The sequence below is a fragment of the Eleginops maclovinus genome, chromosome 21 (assembly GCF_036324505.1).
Source record: "Eleginops maclovinus isolate JMC-PN-2008 ecotype Puerto Natales chromosome 21, JC_Emac_rtc_rv5, whole genome shotgun sequence".
NCBI lineage: Eukaryota > Metazoa > Chordata > Actinopteri > Perciformes > Eleginopidae > Eleginops > Eleginops maclovinus.
In genome coordinates this window covers 14,909,358-14,922,215 of record NC_086369.1, presented here as the reverse complement: position 1 = coordinate 14,922,215, position 12,858 = coordinate 14,909,358, and the positions used below count along the sequence as shown (strand labels likewise).

General features: G+C 42.7%; 1 protein-coding gene across 1 annotated transcript in view; it reads right to left on the bottom strand.

Annotated features, from left to right (window-relative positions):
- Positions 1-850: 850 nt before the first annotated feature.
- The window catches only part of cntnap2a (contactin associated protein 2a), a 243,676-nt gene continuing 231,668 nt past the window's right edge, over positions 851-12,858 (bottom strand). Inside the window, exons 24-26 of the mRNA XM_063912533.1 lie at positions 4,769-5,044; positions 3,482-3,553; positions 851-3,072 (exon numbers count right to left, since the gene is read on the bottom strand). Of these exons, the coding sequence (XP_063768603.1) occupies positions 2,873-3,072; positions 3,482-3,553; positions 4,769-5,044 (548 nt within the window). The 3' untranslated portion in view covers positions 851-2,872. The remainder of the gene's footprint in view (positions 3,073-3,481; positions 3,554-4,768; positions 5,045-12,858) is intronic.

Genomic DNA, 12,858 nt, shown 5'->3' with positions numbered 1-12,858 from the left:
ACGTTTACCCGACTCTTCAGCTGCAGGCTAGCGGCATTGCTCCAAGTATCAGTGACCAACGGTGAAGTTGCATTCTGGGTAATGTAGTCGCCATGTTTTGACAAGGAAGATCTATTGTATGTTGAGAAATACATAAACGGTGTTCTGACAGTTCATAGCTACACCGGAGCAGGTGCTCGGTAAAAATGCTTTTGGATTTTTCCAATTGCGTTTCGAACTTTTTTACAGCGTCATATTTTTTTCTAGATGTTATATTTTATTTATTTTTATATTCTATAAAAACGTTCCACTTGGTTGTTCTTTTGATACAAATTATGGATCTATTTTGGTAACAATTGTGCTGGTAGTTATTTATCTGGCTGTTTTCAGCTATAAACCAATAACGTTAACAGGGATCAATCGATTGAGTGCTCCTAATGTTGCTTTATTCTAAAAGAAGTTGCAGGATTTCACCACAAGGAGACATCCTTTGACCTTTTCTCAGACTGACCTTCACAATACTTTCGAAATATTATATTAAGCCAGTGACAACATCATGAGTTAATGACGTTAAAGGTACTCAACGTGAAAGAAACAGTCCATTAGATCTTAAGACTGCTTCAAGTAGTTATGAGGTCAAGAGATGGACGGATTGTTGTGGTGTTTTACTCATTGAAAGGTGCTTAGATTTTTGACAAGGTGCTTAAATTGTAGGCTATATAATAGCCTGGTCTACCTACAAACAGGTGACACATTTGAATACACAACATATGGTATTATCACGCTGTCATGGATATATACTTTGTGGTTTAAAGCACATAACATTCACTTCAATGTCAACATGAAAATGATGCACAGAAAGAGAGAGATATTAAAGATCAAACACTCTTTATTGAACTGAATAGAACTGAAACCTAAACATATGGGTCATGTCTGTTGGAGCTGTTAGTCCATCATTATCTGCAGTCCACATATCCAGAGCATGTGTGCGTTACTATGTATATCTGAGTAATATAATCATAAAAAAAGGAAAGTCACTGGGTTGCCTTCAATGGTGTGATGAAAGTCTTCTTCGAGGCTGCGGCAGAAGCCAGACTGAGTTCACTAGCCGTCCTCACGTCTCTGATAAAGTGATCTGCAGCCAGCACCCAACCACGAGGCGACAAGGAGGTGAGAGGGTGTCATGGTGGAAATGAGACAAAACAGACACACAGAAAGCAAATTCATGACAAAAGTACAAAGTTGGTAGCAACGTTATTCTGTAAATGCTATGGTAAGGTAAACGATGGCAGGAAAGTGGATGAAAGTCTTGTATGATGGACAACAGTGGCACAGAGTGAAGCTCATTGATCGTTGACTAAGCAACAGCCTTATGAATGTTCAACCTTGACATGCTCTATCAAACATGCATGTTTGCGTGTGTGTGTGTGTGTGTGTGTGTGCGCGTCACAGAAGGTGGGTGTAAACCTCTTGTGTATTGTGTAGCGTGCAGCTCTGTCAGTGTACCTGCTGCATAAAAACCCACACATCTATGCTTCAAACTTTGGAATAAAGAAACTTTTACTGGACTTGTATCACCTACGCATTCTGGATTCAGATTTGTGGTTAGGTAAACACATCTCTCAAAACAGGAAAGATACCTAATTGAATCAGATTGATGAGAATTCATGCAGCAGCAAATTATTGTAGTAAGTGTCTGTTGGTGGTCTGGGGAAAGGTGCAATGGCTCAACACCTTAAAGGCACAATGGACTAAATAGCCAAAAACGATCTAAACCTTTCCCAGTTTAAGTCCCAGTTTCAACAAATATTAGGTTTGTTTTTTTGGAGTTTTAAGCTTTTTCTAATACGCAATGCATTGAGTGAGTGCATCAATAGGACTCTAGTTGTTTGACCTTATCTGTGTGAAGCAATGTCCTTTATCCAATATAAGAAATCCTAATTATCTGACCTACACATAGACACACGAGCACGCACTGCAAACCCAACGTCAGTCTCAGATGTAAAAACACCTCAAAGAAAAATCTGAGCCGGTCGGTAAAATGACGTAAGACTCAAGTGTTTGGCAAAGAAACAACAGGATGGCTCATGTCTGAATGAGTAAAGGCTGAAAAAGAAGCTGCCGTGCTGAGCTGAACCAACCATGATATCCCATTATGCTCCTCAGAAGACAATGTCCCATACAATCGAATGTCATAAACATAAAACTCTATATTTAATACATATATAATGTAATGGACGGACATATGGTACCGTAATATAGATCTGACATTTCTCATTAGTCGTCATGTACTGGACTCTGAATAAATCTTTGAGAAAAAGAAAAAATAACACAAAATATTTACAAAGGGAGTTTTGGCATCCATATTCAACTCTATAATCCCACAGTATAAGTGGAAATGCATGTGAGTGTTGACAGACTGGTGCAACGCAGCCTGATAACTTAAACTAAAAGAGTTTGGCATGTCGATTTGATCCTTTTTCGATATAAGATTTTGTTAAAAAATAAAATCAAAATGCAACAGAGACTGGCAATAAATCTGTGCTAACACACGACCCAGTGAGTATAATTATTTGTCATATACAGTATTCAAAGGACTCCTGAAAACTCCCAAGCACGATACAAAGAAGGACAAGCCGGTTAGTATATACATGTTCAGTCTCACAGCCGTGCTCCGCTGCGTAACCGTCCCCCTTCTCTTCTAATACTCTGGATATATAAAAAACAAAACAAACAAACAAACAAAAAGATTTCTGTACACGTATCTCCGCCCTCTCTGGGAGATTATTGTCCTATTGAATGGCCTCCATCTCTCCCGTGATTGGCCATTAAATTAAACCTCCTCCATCTCTGAGGCATCACTTCCCTTCTCAAAGTCCTCTCTCATTGGCCGTTAGATGAACCACTCCTTCTTTGATTCGTCGATGGTCTCTGGGTTATCGGTGCCGATGATGGCCGTGTCCGCCGACTCTGTGGCCGACTCCCCGGTGCTCTTGGCCTCGTTGGTGTGGTAGGTGCCTTTGTGGCGGAACATGTAGCGGATCAGGAACACCAGGGTACACAAGATGGTGAAGATCACCACCGCTATGATACCTGAAGAGGAGAAAATGTGCACGGGAAGTACGCGTTATTGTGTATTCCTTCACCGTTACTGATTTGATTTCAGAAAACCCATCAAATCTTAACCAATGTAATGTCTTACCATAACTTTAACATAACTTTTGCCCAAATATAACTAAGTTGTTTTGTAGCATGTTGTGGTTTTGTTTCAGTTGAACCATGTGAATAAAACTTACTCAAAATGTAATTTGTAATGCAATTTAAGTGTATGGGAATGTAAATCTGTAGGAGACAGGGTTGAAATATGAAGATCTCTTTCATTAATTTGTATATACAATAGTACAGTACATATTCTTGGGTTTTAGACTGTTGGTCGGACTGTTGAGGCTCTGGTAACCCCAAACACAGATCTGACAAAGCTTTTAGAAGTGACTTCCTTTACCCCCGATGATGGCTGAGTCCCTGTTGACTCCATCAGGAATCACTCTCTCCTCATTGAAGGGGTACTCTGCATCTGAGGACAGCAAGAACAAGGGAAAAATCAAACCATGAATTCCTGCTAAAGTCATGCTAGCAACAAGACAAAAAAAGGGTCTTTTTTTAGAAGTCAAATTCATATTTGAGTTGTGTTGAATTTAAACTTCAAAGTTTGCCTTTTAAAATCAAAAGCCACAGTGCTCTGTTTATTGGTTTCAGCTTCACTCATTAAACAAATCACCATCAACTGAATGGATACAGAGCATCCTTAGGGGATGACTGGTGGAGTTTATTTAGTGTATTTTTGTTATGTATTTCATTACAGATCTCTTCTCCCTGAGCGGACATAACTGCAGGAGCATGAGCGGAGAGACAGAGACGGCAGGTGAACATGCTGGCAGGTGAAATGAGAACAAAGATATTATTGAGATCTACAAGGACTTGGTAATTTTGTCTATGACTTCTATTTAGGAATATGCAAAAACGGACTTGAATCGAGCAGCAATCTTTCTTAATCAAGCCTTAACACACACACACACACACACACACACACACACACACACACACACACACACACACACACACACACACACACACACACACACACACACACACACACACACACACACACACACACACACACACACACACACACACTCCTGAAATGAGCTTGACAGCTATTTCTGCTGCAGACTGTGTAGATCTCCAGAGAGGTAAAGCGCATGAGTAAGAGACAGGGAGGAGGAGTTTGAGAAGGGAGAAAGCAGATAAAATGGAGTGCAACACGGAGGACAGAAATCAAATTCTATAGCCCTTTAGATGTCTGAGTGTTTGGTATAATGTCAAGAATTGATTGTGTTTGAAAAGATGAGAGACAAACAGCAGATATGGAAAAACAGAAAGTTAGGAGGATGGGAACTGAACCAACTTTTAAAAATCAATGAGAAGACAGAGAATGATCATGGTGCATTGAGGGAGGGCTGCATGAAATGTAGATTAGATCTATGTTTAGAAAAATGTAAAGCAAAATAAAACCAAGCCTTTCAGCTGACTGTGAGTTTGGACCTGATCAAAGGACCCTGATTGATCTGAGATAGCTCAGCGCTCCCAAAGGCACAGTTGGCACCAAGTCTAAATAATTCGGCTGCATCCTGAATAATGACTCTCTGAAACAGCAGGGTATACACTGACTATGGATAAATAACTCATACAACCCCACCCCAAAGCATAGAAACTGTGGAGCCACCCTCACCTGTGTTGTCCAGATGCCAGGGGTCTGTGGCGGCAGACATTGGTGGGATGGTGAGAGGAGATGACCCACAGTTGGACTCCAGAAGTTTCCCCTGGTACGACACCGGCGAGGCGGCTGCAGGCGGTCTGTCTGTTTGACCCGCTGTGGGGGTGTCCTGTGAGACTATCCTCAGAGCAGACTTCAGCGGGGCGACGCTGTTAAACTGCACCCTCGAGAGACACCCCACAAAGCCCGGGGTGTTGTACCGCTCGAAGACTGGGTCTATGTGTCCCGTTTCTGTTAAACACAGAGGTGGAGAGAAGAAAAGTGGTTGTTGTTTATTGAGACTGTCAAAACTCACAAATGGGATGTTAACTTCTGTGGAGCCATGCCCATAAAGTTGATTGATATTGGGAAACTGCATCTCAGCGACCACAGCAGCTATTAAAGAGAAAGCACTGACAGTAAAACGAACACACACCAAACACTTTCTCTGAACAAAATCGCTCAAACTCTCGTGGGCACAAATGCAGCCGATGCAAAGACAGTAAACCAATACTCGAATATGCATCGAGTGGGAAGAGGGCGAAGATTAGGGAGGAGGAGTAACATCATAACAAAAACCTTTAATGTCAAGTTAAGACCGACAGTGCAAATAAATAAATAAACCTGATAGAAAAAGACGAGAATTAGCCCTACAGGTTATTTTCCTTCCATATTCCTTGCAGTATTAAGAGTACAAAAGGCTTCCTCGAACATCAGAGCAAAATCAGGGGACGGGTTTAAAGAAAAAGGACACATAGTGACATAGGACAACTGTAAACAGATAAATAATGTATTTACACCACGCTCTCGTGGCAGAGAGAAAACACTGGACAATAACGGTGATTTTGAGAACTACCATGAGTGGAGGCTACCCTGAGGTCCACTTATTGCCATGGCAATCCAGACAAATTCAGATGTTCAAACGCAGTAATTTGTGCAATTTCAACTCTGCGCCACAGTCTGTTTCTCTCTCTGCTTCGACTTTCATCTCTTTTTATCTTTCAAAGTGAATTACTTCAACACAGACACACAGCAACATCTGAGCTGCAGCAGGCCACAGAGCTCGGTGCAGACTGTACTATTTCCCTGACCGGCTGTGGGTCATATAGACTGTTACAAGGGTGGCAGACATTTTACAGTGTTGTCTAATATCTTTACATTCACAATCATTCAGTTCTCGTCTAACGTTGGCTCAAATCACACACATGCTTTCATATATCTGAATTAAAACAAGAGGTGATTCTTGTAGGCTGTTTATTTTCTGAATCGTGTTATGTCAGATGATGGGGATCTGAGTATCTGGACATGCTCATAATTTCATTTTCTCTCTTTATTCCATTTTGACGGGTCCAGTACAGGTCTGTGTGTCTGTGCTCTATTGATCGCCCTGCCGGGAATAGAGCTCAGACATTCGCATTGTGTGTGTACTGTATCTGAGTGTGTGTGTGTGTACTGCTTACTGTATGTTACTGTGTGCTGGAAAGCATCATTTGATACGGGCTCTGCAGTTTAATTTTCATACAGTTCATCGATGAGGCGGCTCAGCATCACCACATGATGATGACTGGTCAGAGACATTGAAAACATTGTGTTGGAGTGTGTGTGAATTTGCATATGCGTGGGGTGTGCAGAATAGGTGCTGATACAGGAAAGGAGCCTCACAGTGAGCAGAATACTGATGAATCCTGAATATGAGTCCTCTCTGCTGTATGCGTGAACATGTGTTGATCACTGCAGAGTGTGTGTGTGAATACTAATCGGTTCTCTGTCGGGAGCTGCTGCTTAGCATACAAGGCTGGTGAGTAAACAGAAGACAATGTTCCCTTGTTTCAGATGATTTGCAGCCAGTGATTTCACAAGGGGTTGTTCCATAGAATAACACATTGTTACCCATTAACATCACACATTCAATTTGAACTGAATTGTCCCTGATGAGAGGCCTCGATGGGTTTAAAGCCAATATATCCACTAATGGAGGAACAAGGGGTGGACACGATTACACCTCGTTTCTGCTGGGATGAATTTAACGATTTACTTTCACATTCCCAGGTTGTGTAAGAGCTGTGTAACTTTTTTGCAAAAGTTGCATAGCTCAGAAATACCTGTAATACTACACACAGCATCTGCACACACTTCAGCCTTTAGATAAGATTGGATTATGTAGATTGCAGCAGCTAGTGATACCTCAACCTACATATGAGTGCCTACAATGTTTCAATACCTGCACATATTCCCACATTGACCCCATGCAGAAGACGATATAGGGATGGACTGCGTGTGTGAAAGGAATTACGTAAAACAGTCTTGACCACACACTGATTATAAGGCTCATTATGTCTTTGCTTGCCCTGGTGGTTTCCAAAGAGGCTGATCAATAAAACACACACTCAATTCAACAGCTCACACACATTAATCATGATCACAATCTCACGCACTTTGCTGCCGAATGCCATAATGAAATGAAGCATCCATAGGATTACCACTAGGTCAAAACAAACACACACACACACACACACACACACACACACACACACACACACACACACACACACACACACACACACACACACACACACACACACACACACACACACACACACACACACACACTGAGGTCAGCAGCATGTGGATCGGAGGATTGTGTCACCACGGCCAGTGACCAATGACATGAATAATTCAGAAGGTGATGCAGCACATAAAGCTGTGAGGACAATGGGTCGGGGGGTGTGTTGGTTTTGGGGGGAAGGAATTGTATAAAGGGGGAGAAAAACCAAAGAAAAACGGAGAGACGATGGAGAGAACCGCAGAACCATTAGAGGGAGGGTGTGGCTGTCTCCCCCAAAAAGGGCATGTGTGAGAGGAAAGGTGAGGAAAGAAGGGGGGGGGGAGGGAGGAGGGGGAGAAGAGAGAGTCTCTAGTGTGTGTCTGGCTGAGTGGCAGAAAAAGGAGGAGTGTGAAAGAAATGGGGTGACAAGAAGGGTGCTCGAATCGAGGGGCAGGGTAGAAGAGATCAAACGCAGTTGCCATGGCAACAAATGGAAGCTGATGTAGGGGTGGGAGATAGCTACAGAGGAAAAGGGGGGGGGGGGTTAATGAAAGTATGATGCATTTGGGAGGTATCAAAAGAATATTGATGAGTCCACCCACCACACCCTTTATACTACAACAACTAATGTAAACTGCAGAAACACACACACACACACACACACACACACACACACACACACACACACACACACACACACACACACACACACACACACACACACACACACACACACACACACACACACACACACACACACACACACACACACACACACACACACACACACACACACACACACACACAGATGGAGAAAGGTAGAAAAAAGAAGAAGGAAACCTTGAGAAATTCACTGATGATTGACATCTGAGATCAAACCCCCAACAGTTTTGGTCACATATCCTTTAGATTTACAGCACCTGCAAAGTTTGATTAAAAAAAAGCCTAAATCTGCAAATTAAAGCCACTTTTCTTCTTTCAGTGTTGGCCCGTGTGCACTTCCATATTGGTTACACATGCGTTGATCTTCTCTAATCTTCACTGTTGATATAGATGTCATAAAACAATCGGAGTGATTGATACGAGCTGCAGTCATCAGACGAGTGTGATAAGATGAAGCGTGGAGAAACAGAGCGAGGAACTAAAGAGCTTAGGTACAAAGCAATGGATGAAAGAGAAGGAAATAAGAGCTGAAGTAGATGTAGGACTGTTAGTTTTAGACAAGGAAAATACAACGCCCTACTAAACACACACACACACACACACACCCACAGTCACAGGTGTATCCATCATATCCTCCTCTAGCATCCTCCTACACCAGTCTGCCAGGTTCTACAGACACCAGTCCAAACAACACAGACATAACAGAGCAGTACAAATAATCAAAACATGACACATTTTCCTCCTGACACACACACACACACACACACACACACACACACACACACACACACACACACACACACACACACACACACACACACACACACACACACACACACACACCAGGGTTTCTTCTTAATCCGGTTACTGCAGAGGGTGCCTTTGAATTTCAAAACAACACACATGGAGCTTAATCAATGGGAAATCACGTTTAGCACGAAATCTAATTCAAATCAAAAGTAACGGAGACGTTGAATCACTCACAACTTGGCACTCTCATGCACAATACAACACACAGGTAAAACACACACACACACACACACACACACACACACACACACACACACACACACACACACACACACACACACACACACACACACACACACACACACACACACACACACACACACACACACACACACACACACACACACACACACACACACATGCATGCAACTGTAGTTACCTATGTGGAGTTCGCTTCAGTGTCTGGGTTTAGTTTGAGGCAAAGCAGCTTCCTCTTCTGTCTGTCACGTCTTCCTCTGCTTGATATGTGGATCTCTGGACACCGTACCACATTCGAAAGGTCTGTCTCTATCTCTCTCTCGCTCTCGCTCTCTCTCTCTCTCTCTCTCTCTCTCTGTCTCCCCCTCTCTCTCACTGCAGTGCAGTCCCACCCCCACTCCGACACAGCAGCTGGAGAAAACCTGGATACAGATCTGCACTGCGATGGACCAGGACTCACCAGCAAAAAGTACAACTAGTGGTGATAGGCAGGGAGAATGGCATGATGTCATCTTTACACACACACACAACGGCCATGTTCAGGTATGTCCATCTGAATTAAAATGTAAACTAAGATTAGGCATAGAGACAAACTCCTCTGCTATCATTTACCCTCAGGGTGCATCAGCGCTCTTATCATACCCAAAGGTCACAACACAAAACACAGACACAGAAGCAGTGCCTGTCTGGAAGTGAGGTCACTGACTGTAATTCATCGTGGCAGTTCAGCAGCGAGGGAGGATATCTGCCTAATACAGAATCAATGGACTCTTTCGCTGAATCCTCAAAAACAGAAACCCTAAAGCCAAAAACATCATCGTCAGCGCGCTGAAATGATTAATTAATTGATGTTTCAAAGCAAAGCAAACCTCCTCTGCAAAGTGGCATCTGCTGAGCAATGATAAGTATATTCATATGGATTTACATGTTTTATCAGTTGGATCATCCCTCTTATACTTCTAACACTTTCAGTGATATTTGTACATGATGTAGAGTGATGGAATGAAAAAGACTTGGGACTGAAAAACAAAGCCATAATGTCTCCCAGAATGAATCCATTACACCTGCAGGAGGAGGCATGAGTTAAAGTCGGAGTGAGATAATTGCCAGCCCCACAGGGAGCGACTTGTTATAAGCGTGTGGGCAGAGTGAGCAGAATAAGAGAGGCTAGCTAGGGTAAAGAAAAATCTGTGTTTCAGTCTGATGTCCTTCACAAGCCGCCCTCAGGCCTACACTCATCGGTCTCTAATAGCACTTCCATTGTGTCACTGTACTCTTTGCTCCATCTCTGCCTTGGCTCTGAATTTAGTCCCTTAGACACACACACACACGCACGTGCACGTGCACGTGCACACACACACACACACACACACACACACACACACACACACACACACACACACACACACACACACACACACACACACACACACACTAGGAGATTTGTGGCACTGAGGCTGTGTGAGCGTGTCTGCTGCTCTGGCTAATGTATGACTCATATCCCTGATTTTTCCCACTGGGATGCAGAGACCCAGGGACGACGGACCCATACACACACACACACACACACACACACACACACACACACACACACACACACACACACACACACACACACACACACACACACACACACACACACACACACACACACACACACACACACACACACACACACACACACAAATATATATACGACCAAAGGAATGGCGTGCACACTTCCATCCTAACCCCACACCTATACATATGCTGTGAAGTGGTACGCCAGGCTGCAGCAGTTTCAGCAGGAAACACTGAATGAAGCTTCTGCTGAATCATCCCTGAGCTGCACGATCAATACCTTTAAGTTCATTAGGTAAAAGCAGCAAACACAGTCTCTCTTATTCATTCAACAATACAATGTGAATGTGAGGTTATGCCAGCTTTAGTTTACATTGCTGGTTCAAACCTGTTGGGCAGGTATAAGAGGCCAAGTTAACTCAAGACCCAAGAAGTGAAAAAGCCTTTACATTATCCCCTGAGCTGAATTTAAACCATCGATGCTCTGATTTGTTTTTGTTTGTAATCAATGGAAAAATACTAAAAGGGTTACACCCAACCTGTATTTGGGAGCAAAAAATAAACAAATAAATAACAATAATAATAACAGCAACAGTGACGATTCTTTGCATGAAAAGGTACATATTAATCTTAATAAAGTAATGAAGAAACTCCTGAGGCTCTTATTAACATCCTGAATCTGTAAACTGTAAACCATCGCTTATAATTATCTTATTATGTAACAGTAAACACGTTCATGGGGCTCCTATAAACACTTAAACCTGGTTTCAAACAAAAAATACTAATGGCTATAAGCACATTATGGCCCTCAAAGGATCAGTGAGCAGCACGGTGTTTCCCACAGTTCAGTTGTTAAATCAGGAATGAATTAATCAAATATATATTTATGTGAATTTCTCCATTTGTTGTTTACTTCTCTTTATTTCTACCATGTTTATTCCAGCCAGCTCATCCCACATCAGCAGACTGTGAGGTGATAGGGGAGACGTCGCTGTGATCGGTGGGTGTGTGTGTGTGTGTGTGTGTGTGTGTGTGCCACAGTAAACACAGAGTCTCTGTCTGGCAGTAACAGAGGCTGTGTTCGCCGGCTGTCTGACAGCCTCTGTTGTCTCTGTGGTCCAAACACAGAAGTGGAACAGATCTGATGAGAAATCAAACGCCTGCTTTTGTTCTGTTTCTTTGTCCCTCTGTCTTCCTCATCACAAGAATCCTTCCGTTTATATCCTTATTTTTCAGTCCAATTACTTCCTTTTTTCCTTGCTCTGTCAATATGTATTTTTGTTGGGATGTTTACTAGAGTCTTATGGGAACACCTCACTGGGTTGAGTCTATTGATGTGTAAAGTCAGCTTGAGTTGGGGTTGTTTTGGCAGTGACTTTGTCCTGCGTGCCCTCAAAGCATCTGTGCTGTGCTAGTTGTGTGAAGATGGATGGCTGTGTTGCGTGTGTGTGTTGCGTGTGTGTATGTGTGTGTGTGTGTGTGTGTGTGTGTGTGTGTGTGTGTGTGTGTGTGTGTGTGTGTGTGTGTGTGTGTGTGTGTGTGTGTGTGTGGATGGTGTTGTATTCCCAGGAGTCCTGGCGGTGTGTGCTGCAGTCGATACTTCTGGCTGGTAAGTGAAGTCAGCCATTACTTCAACCTCACTGAGTTTCTCTGCACTCGAGGTAGAGGACAAAAAGGACGAAGATATGGAAGAGGGAAGAAGAATAAAGCAAGCTGCAGCAATATGCAAATACTGAGATGCAATCTTCCATCAGAGTAGGTACATTATGGGTAACAAAGCAGACCAAAATCAAGCCATAAACCACAGCTACTTCTTAAATAGGTTAAGGTAACTGGCTGTTTGTAACTAGGGTAATGAGAGTCTTAGGTCTTGGAGCAGATGATTACGTGCTTTGTTACAAACTATGGCATTACGTAATTCAGTGGGAAAACAATTAACTAATGCAAATGATCATGAACCACAAAATCTGCTACAGCACTGCAGGGTTTACCTCACATACTGTGTCTGTGGCTAGAAGGAATCCACCTGAAGTAAAGATAAGGGACACTCTAATGCCAGGCACCACAATAATGCAAATACTGAAATAAGGAACATAGAATTTCCAAGATTGTATAACCTTATCAGCAACAAATGCAGTGCATAGCCATGCAGGCAGAGGTGGATGCAGCTGGGGTGTTGTGCAGGACCAAAATTATACCTTCAGACACCTGGCGACCTCTAGTGGACATACTGAGGCATTACAGCCTCTCAGTAAATTGGTTATGATTTCTTTTTTTGATTTTTAAATTG